A 12528-nucleotide genomic window follows, 5' to 3' on the forward strand; every position below is an offset into this window, starting at 1 on the left:
ATCTATCAGAATTACATATACTGACATTGGAGCATTTAGTAGCCTTCGGCCCCTCGGAGTTAACAAAACTGGTTTAATTTCATGATACCTATTTTAATATTCGTGGAAAATTGTCGTAATACGATGCTATACATGAGATTTCAGTAAAGCTGAGAACCAGTTTTAATCCAGTGGATATCAATCGGTTTCGAAGCCATACTTGAAATGTCATTCTCCAGCTTTTAGTAACGCAGCTACTCACCACAAATGTTGTCTGATTTTTCTAGTGTAGATTCCCTAGCTATGCAGATTATTTTGAAGTTTGAACATCATATAACATTATTTTTTTCAATGTTATTTTACTACTTTGTAGCTTGTACCAATCATAGCCACGAAATATCTTTGAGTGTCATTCAAACCTTGCTCAATCTTAAAAAGTCATTGCTTAGCTTGCGGGGATTTTTTTGATCTTTACAATCTCATCCTAACCTATCCATAAATATGATTATCAAGCTATTATGGGTGGTCCATCCGATAAATATGAGATTTTGCTGATGGTATTATGAGAGTATAAAATTGATTTGACACGGTATAGTAGCACTCTTTCCCCATTGTCCAATGGTGCTTTAATAAACTAGCAAAATTGAAAATAACAACATAGCTTTTATACATCAAAATTTAAAAAAAATAATCATTATAATTAACTGACGATTCTTTAAGAACATTTTATGAAATAAAGACTATAAATGCAATTTAAATAGTCGATTTATTTAATGAATTTTCATAAAAACTAGGTTGAAATCTATATTTACTTGTTTGTTGGGACGCCTGTCCTTCGCCAGGTCACTATTTTTAACTGAATATTATCGTATAGACCATTCAGATGGCTTTTGACATTATAAAAATTATAAGTATGTAGGCCTTGGCATATAAACAAAACAAGGATGACAACATCCATAAAAGCGAAGCACTGAAACGGTAAGACAATCGGACATTAACACTTGTATAGTGTCAGAACTGAATAATCAGAATATATATGTATAAGAGTCGAAGTAAAATTGTAAGAAAATTTGTTGAAAAACTGCTTATTACAGGGTAATGTTTATGGACATATTTACATTTTTATGACTTGATTATAGAGTTGCTTCGTTTATAACATTATACTTTGTTGTCCCAGGAATCAATATACAAAAAATCAGATCAATCAGATAATTAGATCACATAAAAATTTGTCGTTAAAAAGTAGAAAAATCAACATGATTAAAATGGACGTAATGATTATAGGAATCACCATGCAAAGTTTGAAATCGATAGGACAATTCTAACATGCCTACATTAACGAAAAAAGCTATCTGTCTCAGACGCACGTACGGACGGACCGACTCTAATTCTAGAAAAGCTTCGCTTTTAATAATTATAGAAAAGCTTTTCTTTTAAAAATGATGTTACTCCATTGATTGTAAATTATAATTTTGTCGGATACCTGTGCGTGTTCTTTACAATCTCTTAAACGGCTTGAAGGAAGCCCAGGATTTGTAAGGATAAACAACACAAAAAAAAGTCCTTTCTAAGTTAATTCTATTTTATCATAAACTTATGAATAATCTACTCCCTTTTATTCTCATTTATTATCCTAAGCTAGAATAAATCTTCGTAGATTTTTTTGATATATAAAAAAGAAGAAATTTTAACTTTTTTATAAAATCTTTAAAATTTCTGATAATTTACTTGTCTCTCTATATAGGGTAGGGAGGGAACATTGGACTGTTAATTATACTTGCAACTTGTAAAAACGTTAACTATTTTATTCGTTGCATGGTTTAAAAATTCACTTTAATCTACAGAAAGTGTAATTTCGTTTTTCTTCATGAAGGGTTGGGGGGGGGGGGGGGGGGGGAGTCTATGCCGTCTAGAGAATGTTGTAGCCCGTAGGCAACCCCTAATTTGAATTTTCAAATTTTTTACCACCCCTCCCCCCCCATCGAAAATCTTGGACGTCCTTGGTTTTAAGCTTAGATGAAAAAAATTAAAATAAATGATTAAATCTAGTGAATTCAAAATGTGAATAAGTTTAAAAAGTAAGAAGACAAATAAGCATCAAAACACGAGCATACTGCTTAAAAAATGAATTTTAAGTAAACCCTTATTTCAAATGCAACAAAATAGGTTCCTAAATTAGCCTATCGTCAATAAATACATGCATAACATTTTTATTCATATATTTTTGTGTATATATTAATATTGATAAGTCACCTAGATTCTATATAAAGGTTATGATATATGTGCTGTCTGATATACTTTACTGTAATATACAAAGTTAGTCAAAAAGTCACCTAAAGATGTTACTAAACCTTCTTGATTGAAAAGGGTAATGATATTTAAGGGGAAATAAATTGACGAATAATGTAATTCATGACAATTTTAACTGCAGCCAAATAATAAGCAAAAATTCATATATGATGTTTTTAGGTTAGGTCAAGTAAGGGTTATTCGAGCCACACAGGGAAAGAAACCTACAAAGCAAGAGCCCACCGGGTCGCAAGATGAACGCTGTCTGCATGTTTATTCCCCGAAAATGCGCCAAACCTATGATTGTATGACTTAATAGATAAACTTTGGTTTAATCAGAGACACCAACGATAAAGGATTAGTCTTTATTATGTTTATTCATATTATGATATAATTTATTAATAATTTATATTTGCAAAATATAATCTTTTTATTTCCTATGGAACTAGTGTTTTTTTTTGTCTTTAATGGCATCATATCCTTAGACACTTTTACATTTAAAAAATCTGGTTCAGAAACTTCATAAGAAAATTTAATACCGATAAGTCATAGAGATGCATGATATTTTATTCTACTTTCATTTGGAAGAGTTTATTTAAAATTTTATGAATAATTAACCTCCTACCAAGAGATGTATGTCCGCTAAGATCTCTTGACCATATAGGTTTTCATTTTCAGAGAGGCTTAACGTAGGCATAGAATAAGGAGGAATAGAAATGAAAACCTCAAATATTTTAGGGAATATTGAAGAAAAGTTGCGCTTGCGCAATAAAAACATAATATGAAACTTGAATGGTACTTTATGTTCTTTGAACGTAGGTCCATGAAAAGCCCAATTTTGTGCTTGGGTAGTGTCAACCAAATGTCTTTTGTGCAATTGTTAACCCTTAAAAATAAAATAAAGGCGCTATGATCCTATTATATTATAAAGTAGAACGGATTTTTATATCTGAAGAAAACATCTCGAAAATTAGTGGTCAAAATAGGTTGTAATTTACAGGGAAGTGTTTTAAATGTCTTGTTGATGTGGTTTTTGGCTCTTTTCCTCATATCAGCTAGAAGCTAGGAGCGAAGCAACTAGTTATATAAATAGTGCAATATAATAATCAAATTGTGACATGTTGACTTTTAATCCATGAATATCATTTATATTATATTGATATTAATATTAGAAGCTAGTTCATTAGTTCATTTCATCATTCTGTCAACATTCAGTAGTAATAATTGCAAGTCGATAAAAATTTCAGCTATCATCCCCCCTTAATATAGAAGACAAAAAGTATTACACAGTCAGTGGCGTTTACGAAGGGGGGTTTAGCCACCCCCATGGCAAACATACTCGACACTCCACATAATATCTATCTTACCCCTAAAGGCATAAACCCCCTTGATACCTTGTCTGTTAATTACCCTGTAAAAACTCGGTGCACGCCACTATAACTGGCCATGTGTCAAAGCTTGAAATTAGTTGACTTAGAAATATACATTCGAGCTACTTTTCTATTAAGCTAAGCCTCTTCTTTACTTTTTTTTCTTATTTTGCCTAATGAACTAGTTTATTGATAATAATATTTGTTTGTAGATATTATTGGAATAAGGTGATGACTCTTCGCGGGTTTCACACAATCAAACAAACAAAAAATATTACTTAGACAGCTAAACTACTCTGCAGGTTTTCGTGGCTTTATTTATTGTAGGTATGTTTAGATCGGATCTACACTACAAAGTATTCAAAAGGATCTTATTTTACTATCAAATATTTTTTCCATTCAGGAGCTTTAATAGTTATTTCTCGCATCGTATTATAAACGGCTTTCCGCGGATATAGAATGTACAATTATGAGATTAAAACTAGTTTTAATCTTATGATTGTACATTTTTAAATTCGTAGAAAGCTGGATGTAATACAATGCTAGACATAGTTTTTTCGTATGGATGAGAACCGGTTCCTATCCACCGGATTCGAATAAATACGAGAAAAGTTTTAAAAAAATTGTATCAAAATTGGATATAAATGAGGAATGACTCAATAATTGTAGTTAATCTGTGATTTTTCAATTTATGATCATCATTTTTATGGATGTTTTAATCCTTCTTTTCTGTTTAAAGACGATGTCAGCAATATATGTATATAAAAAAATAATTTACTTATTTATCCAATACTATGTTTTTGTTACTTTGAAGGGCCACTCTTTAATTAATATGCCAATAAATAATCAGATTATCATTACAATAAACATATAAAAAAGGTTTCAAAAGTTTAAGAATAAAATTATTTTCTTGTTCGCTGAATATAAATCGGTTATGATACGAAATCTAGTTTTAATTACATTAAAAAAGTTCTTTCCTTCATTTAGAACATTTTTCATTAAAAAACATATACTACTTAAAGAGTTAAGCTTACAGCTAAAAATGTAAGCATCATAAATCTATTGCATCATTTTAGTTAAAAAACGAAACTCATCTATCTATTCACAAGATTGATATAGTAATTTTTAGTCTACTCAAAATTGTTTTTATCTATTAACATTATTTATGAGGCCTACTTTTTATATTTTTCTAGTTTCTTAAATTTGTTGATATTTCATCTAAAATCAATTAGAATTAGAAAAGCTTTCACACAAAGTGTGGGTTGATAACTTAAAACCCCACGCTCCACTTTTTGAAATAAATAGAAAACCTGGTGGTTGGTTTTTTTTCTTATGCATAACCCCAGCAGGGCATATACCTGCGGTGCCCTAACCCTGCGCAGCTACAAATTACACAACACAACCTAACCTAACCAGACTAAATGAGAAAGAACCATAAAAATGCCCCCACCCCCATCCTTATTGTCTTATTGTTTACAGCTGCAGTTGATGATATTCTTTTTATAAATTATAAAACCATTTATAAATTAAAAATATAGAAGAGATAAATGGTAGCTTAAACCCAGCTCATACCAATAACGAAATTAATTCGGAACTAAATCACGAAACCTATACGTGTTTTTCAGCTGTCGTTGGGGGGCAACACATCGTAAAATTGACGACCTCTCCATTTGCCCCCCAAATATTATTTTAGATTTATTTTGCTTGTTGGTTATACCTTATTCCTGGCTTAAACCTTTCAAAACAAACCAATAAAATAAAAGAAATTGTAGAGTAGCCATGCAACTAAAATCATTGTTAATTTTGTGTACTTTTGCTGAAATCATGCAGTTTATTGAAAAATGAAAAACATTCCCATACATAAATGCACCAATCTAGTTAAAAATACTTAGCCTGTTTACACGTCCATAAATCCCTGACTGAAAGAGAGAGAAATACATCTTATCTAAAAATGTAGTTGAGAAGTCTGACTGGTGGAATCAGGGAAAAGGGATAATGCATTTAAAGGAAAACTTTGCACCAGTGAAAATTACCATTTTCTTTTTAATTTAACAGTATCTATGTTGGTAGCTAATAAAATAGAATAGAAACAAAATAAATTTAATTTTGTCTCCATAGTTTAATATTTTCAAAATATGTAAAAAAAACTTTATTCGGATGTATTATCTCTTGTCCATGAATGGAACATGCTTTTTACAGCTAGAACCACTTATTTATCGCTTATCGCCACTACCCAACTTTTTTGGAGGGTAACTTTTCATAAATTTACATATGTATGCCGTCACGTTCCGTGTATGACTCATCATCCACACAATTTTCAATTGGAATCACAATCAATTGCTGTTAATACTCAAAAAGCAGTGATCAACAGCCTTAGCTGCAGCCTAATCCGCATTTAGTTGCTCGACTTAGTGAACCATCCACATAAAAGCCCCAGTCGGGTTGGAGAAATGAAGAGCCACTTGAAGCCTCAGCCATATTAGTAACCAACAGCTGCAGACGCAAAATTTGAACTTAGCAACTGTCGCGCCCTGTTCAAAACGTTTGATTATATCCTTTAGCAGCAAAGTTGAAGATTGAAATAAAAAATAAAAAACTTCCATTGAACTCAAATACTTTATATTGGTAGACGGACATACACTAGCTATTAAGAAGCCTTGTAATAAAACATTTAAGAGAAAAAATCAGTCTTTGTGTATTTATGTACACAGCTTGTGAGGGTTTTACCCTATTTTACCAATTGGATGGACCCCCAAACTCATGAAAAAATAAAGGAAAACTTAATCGAAAAAAATGCCCTATTTGAAAACAATATCTCACAATTCACATTTAATTTTGGATTGAATTATTAAAATGTTTATGATTATAAATTCACAATTAGAATAATCTATAAAGTTGAGCTAAATTCTATTTAAATTGTTAAACTTTGATTCTCTAATAACCCTGTTAATCTTTTGTGCTATTATTATTTTACAATGACACCTAATCAGAGTTAATTGTTAAAGAAACTATTCATGTTTTTTTTATGTATCTTGCAGCATTTGTCGATTTTCCATTTTAATTTTTCCACGTCGACTTCAGAAAGATTAATAAATCTTAAAAATATATTAAAACTATGGAGGAATGGAGAATTCTTTAAGCATATCCCGAGCAAGAAAAAAAAAACACCAGAAAAAAACTACACCACGCCTTATTTACAATTTATCTTAAAATAAAGGGGGGGTTTCAGTGCTCGACTGGGCATTTTGTGGGAAACCGCTTTAATGATAGTTTGACTACTTGCTGGATCACAAGACAGGAATTTTTAGTGATGGCTTGATAGTCGACACAAACCATAAACAAAATATGTCAACACAACGCCTCTAGATCCAACAGGGATGGAAGAGAGAGAGAAGCAAATTTGCTAATAATTTAAACTCTAAACAATATTGGAGAGAGATAATCCGATATCATCAAAATTCTCTCAACAAATCCTAAAATTTTGATATTTGGCCCACTTTAGTTTTATAAATTATGGATGTTAGAGTTGGACTCCGGAAATTCTCTCAATTCAAAATAAATATTTTGTTCCATTTTAATTCTTTTAGTGACGAAGCTACTTTACAATTGTCTGTTTAAAACTGACATTTTTAAAGTGTATAATAGGATATATAAGTTGGAAGTAATTTTAATGTTAGAGGGAGATTTGAAATCTGCATCAAATTTTAAGGATTTTTTATAAATTTCGTTTTTTGTATAATTATTTATCTAAAAGCGGAAATACAATTTAAGTTCATAAATTTTGACCAATAGGATAGGTGGATTGGAAACTACCTGCGCTCTAATTGGTTGAATGATGTGCGACACTTAAGCTTCTACTATCACAGATGTCAAAATTAATTAACTTAAATTGTATTTCCGCTTTTAGATAAAGAATTCTACAAAAAACGAATTTTACAAAAAATCCTTAAAATTTTATGCAGATTTCAAATCTCCCGCTAACATTAAAATTCTTTTTAACTTATATATCTTAGTGTATATTGCTTTATAATCCAAATAGTAAAACACTGACTTGTATTTGAGTGTAGTGGGACAAAGTGTCTCAATTATCAGCCATATGACGTTATAAAAATGAGGGAGATTAGCGGAGAAGTGGAAAAGAAAACCCCCCAAAAAGAAATGGGTGTTCTAACTGTTGTAGATGGACTGACGATTTAATCATACTTACAGAAAAGCTTCGCCTAAAAATCAACAAAAAACAACTCTTCATTAAACAAAGAAATGAAGTTCTTTTTGTTTTGTTTTTTAGGTATAAGAAACAATCTAAAAAACCATTAATCTTGTAGGATCATGTAGGAAATACGAAGTTCGTTGGGCCGATCGATGTAGATGTAAATTAAACAAGGATGACAACATCCAGAAGTTGCTAAGCAACAAATGAAAAAGTGAGATAAAGGGCAGATGTTTAGTAGTAATGAAAAGAAAAATTAACAATAAATAATCACAAAACCTTGAAAAAACTTTTCTTGCATGATCGTCAGACCGACGGACCAAGTAAGTTGTAGGCTGGATGATCTTGAGTATATTTACCAAAATAATTCACAATCTATTACAGATACCAGCTGAGAAAATCACATTTTCCTCATTGCGAAAAAACTTGTTGAAGGTCGGACGGACTGGTTGAATTACAGTATAGCGTCGCTACTATACTACCAGGGAACTGGCAGCCAAAAAGAAATATTTTTCTAGTGTAAGCCAGGTGGTTTTGCCTAAAACATGCCCCTTCCTTCCTATATCCAACTTGATCTACCTTTTTTTTACTAAAGGAAAACAATTATGTAGATGTAAATTATTTATTATTACGTATTAATTGTATTATTATAATTCTATTTACATGTATGAATATAATTCTTTCTTTTGCACTGTTTACACTGCACCGCACAACACCAAACAAATTTACACCTGAAATTTAAATAAACATTAATAAAGTTTTTAGGAATCCCCTATTAGCAGCTGTCTAAAAAATCAGAAATGTGACGTCATAAAAATGAGGGATGAGAGGAGAAGTGGGAAAGAAAACACATAAAAAAGAGATAGATAATCCCTTATTTTTATGACGTCACATGGCTGATTTTTTTGAGACTTTGTAAAGCTTCCTCCTATTATATAAAGTAGTAAGGGTTTTTGTCTGAACCGATTTAGTTTCTTTTTTTATGTAAGCTTCACAATGCTCATGGGAAGGGTTAAGGCCGTTATATTTTCAGATTTAAGTCTTGGGATGGTTTTAGGCTATTTTTCAAGCAAATGATAAAATTTAGAAGCAAAAACTTCCTACAATTTGATTTTGCACAGATCAGGTATCTTAGGGAAAAGACAATGGACGATAAATTGATGTAAACCCTAAATTACGACCAACAAAATTATCCCTTCTGTAGATTAAAGTTTTTGACACTAATGATTTGTTCAATCCAATCAGAATTTAATAATAAAAGTTCCGGAACTTTTAGAAGTAATAAAGCTTGGCCAATACTGATCAAAAGTAGAGTAAGAATATCAAAGAATAAGCAATAAGTGATTTATAATAAGTTTTTTTTATTTTGTAAAGTTTGTTTATTTTTTGAAATATAAATATTATGTTGAATAACTTATTTTTTTCATTGTTAAAATTTTTTATTATCCAAAAAGTTCTTGTCGTTTTAAATAATTCGACAAAAGGGGTACAAACATTCTATAATTATATATGACTTACTTGCATTTCTCGTACTCAATCTTGATCTCGGTGGTGAAACCCCGTCCACAACACAGGAATGAACAGCCGTCCCGTCCACGAGAATATTTGTTACATTGCCTTCCCCGGGTTCCCATAACTCCGCTCTAAAATATTCATGTAATCATAATTAGTTTCTTTTTTTTCTGGTGTTCATTTACTTGTTTATTTACTTCATAGAATGAGCTTAAGACAAAATAGGAGATAAATTTAAATGGTTAATAATGTGATTCTGTAAGTAGCACAGCAATACCAAGTATAATAAGTTGGAAGTATAAAGGTCTGTCCTTCTGTCCCTCCTGATGAAGTTTAAGACTTAGCTAACCACTGGACTAATTAGGCTCTGCTTTTCAGGATATATACCAAGTATTGTCTTACTAATGTTTTATCCTTTTTTTTTGGGGGGGGGGGGGGGTGGGGGAGGGGAGCTAAGAGCGATTTGCTACTAATAAGATAAGTTAGACTTTCGTTAGGAATGTTAATATACTTTTTTACAGTATAGACTAAAAGTAAACACATTTTATAGTTACATAGCTTCTCTATACTTTTCGTCTTTATGAATGTCTTCTATTTATCCATCTATCCATCTTTCTTTATCTCATTCTATCTATCTATCTCTTCTAAATTTAAATATATCATTTCTTTTTCTCTAACTCTATCCATCGATCTTGACGTAATTAATTATCTATTGTAACAGTATGACTGAATGTGACTATAAGGGTCGTATCAATTAATGGATGTAGAATAAGCGTGGATATTATTACAGGGGTAAAAATTAAGGTTCTTGTTTCCCCTGTCATTTATTGGCCAGTTCGTTTATCCAGTAATAGGGGAGAGGTTGGGGTTATGGAAGTGGGTGGGGTTGGGATCGTTATATTAGCCAGCAAAAAGATTCACTTTCTTAGAAAACATGAAAATCTGGTGTCATATCCAAGTAATAATAAATCTATTTATGAAGTACCAGTTCTAGTTTTGTCCTGCAAAAAAGCTTAGAATAAATGGATTGGTCATCTTTGTAGATGTTGAGATTTAATTACTTGAAAATATAACTAACAAAAATTAAATGATTACATTAAAAAAAATAATTATCGATTTATTGCAAGAAATGTAAGCCAAAAATATATCCAAAGTGTTTGAAAAATTGCAATTTCAAAATAGTAGAGTCGCTTATTTTGTAGTTACAGTATAAAAATGCTACACATACCATTTTATATGTTATAAGCTCTATTTAGTAAAATATAAAAAGTAACATTTTTATGCCATTACTGATGAATAAAGTTTAAAAATGCAAATTTAACATGACTCAACCATCAATACATTAATTATTGATTTGATTCCAATTCCCTTAAATATTTGAAATGTGACTTTATCAAAAGAGACAACAAAAAGATATTCGTTAAATGCTCTATATGACATTCAATTCATCATAATATGCAAAGAACAGACATTCCAGAATTAATATATACAGCTTTTATTAATTAATTGATAATAAAAAAACATTGTGTAAACTCTACGCTTCCCTAGCATTAATTGATCTTGACTCACTTAAGTCTTTTATCAGTTTATTTCTAAGTATACAGTCACTACGCTGTTTAGATGGATGTAGAAATAGAATATACGTGAATATTATGACTGGGTAAAAATTGTGGTCAATTTAGGTTGTTATTTCCCTTGTCATTTATTGGTCAGTTCGTTTATCCAGTAGGAGGGTAATGGGTGGGGTAAAGGGTGCGTAGTGGGGTGGATCGTTGTTTTAGCATTCTACAAGTTTCACATTACTAAAATACATGATAATCTCCACGCAAATTACTGAAATATTTTGTATGACCAATAGGTTTATTTCCTGAAAATCAGAGCTAACTCCTAAGTTTCATCTCGTCAGACAGATTGATAGATATTTAATTTTTTCTTGCTAAATATATCAATTCCAAATTAATTGCAAAAAATTATCAATAAATTCCATAGCAAATTATCTAATGATATTTTAATTGGTTTTTAAGTGTTGCAATTAATCAGAAATCAAAATATTTTTAATTAAGTCAATTCATTGTCATTAAACTTGATATGTTTAAGAAAAGAACATTTATGTCTATAAGAAGCAACAGTAAATCGTGGATTTTTTCAGCTTTTTTGACATTGACGAGGGTATTTTTTGTGAAAAATACCCTGACCAATAAAGTACTATTCTATCGGTACTATTTCTTTTAAAAACACAATTAGTTTTACTATGGAATTCCCACTTCCTCGTCTAATGGTAAAACTAGATGGCTGTGTTTATTTGTGAAGACTGTTTTGACTGTTCATAATATTGAATATACAGAGCTAACATGGACGTCCAAGCTTTTTTATTGGGGGGGGGGGGGGGGGGGGCTAAAAAGTTGAAAGTTCAAAATTTTTTGGCTGCCAAATTTGGGGGTGGGGATAATCACCCCTTTATATAGAGCGGAGAGAAAATGATTTTTTCATTACTTCTGTTTGAAATTAGCTTCTGAAATTTTTAACTAACTTTCAAATATTATACTGATTATTAGAATCGAATTTAAAAGTAGCTTTGTTAGTCAGTTTATTTGGCTTTTCTTGGCATTTTGGTGGATGTTTGATTTTTGTGACTTTTGCTACTTTTGTATGTTGTCATCCTTGTATTAAAAGCTGTACTTGTACAAAGAGAGGATTACATCATATAGACGTTAATTTCAGGGACGTATGGAACAATTGCGATATAATTTTTTTTACATTACATACAGTTCTACATGCTGACAAGTCAAGGATTTTGTAGTTAATATTTGGAGAGACGATTCATTTATTGTACTGTCCAAACTCTTTATCGTCCGTGTTCATATTTAAAAGTTAGGAACCAATAAATGTATATGTATAGTCTAGATGAGCATTCCCATAGATAGACCAATAGTAAAACAGAGTAACGACCACATTATTGTTTATATAGTACAAACTAATTATATGCAATTCTTTTTATTATTCAATATGATAATTCAGCTACAAACAGATGATTTTCTTAAGATAAATTTAAGCTTTGATTGGGAAGATTGAGTTGGGCGGATTAATGTGTCTGATTGTCAATCTAGGGTTATAAATGTATCTCTGAACCCATATAAATTTCATGTTACATATGTAATTAAACTTTTT

The 12528-nt window shown here is 30.8% G+C and overlaps 1 protein-coding gene across 1 annotated transcript in view; it reads right to left on the reverse strand.

Moving 5' to 3' along the window:
- Nucleotides 1-8457: 8457 nt before the first annotated feature.
- Nucleotides 8458-12528, reverse strand: part of LOC145316082 (protein Wnt-4-like) — a 52314-nt gene continuing 48243 nt past the window's right edge. Inside the window, exons 9-10 of the mRNA XM_080156376.1 lie at nucleotides 9367-9491; nucleotides 8458-8579 (exon numbers count right to left, since the gene is read on the reverse strand). Coding sequence (XP_080012502.1) covers nucleotides 8504-8579; nucleotides 9367-9491 — 201 coding nt within the window. The 3' untranslated portion in view covers nucleotides 8458-8503. The remainder of the gene's footprint in view (nucleotides 8580-9366; nucleotides 9492-12528) is intronic.

The sequence above is a fragment of the Acartia tonsa genome, chromosome 4, assembly GCF_053477335.1.
Source record: "Acartia tonsa isolate MP-2025a chromosome 4, ASM5347733v1, whole genome shotgun sequence".
Taxonomy (NCBI): domain Eukaryota; kingdom Metazoa; phylum Arthropoda; class Copepoda; order Calanoida; family Acartiidae; genus Acartia; species Acartia tonsa.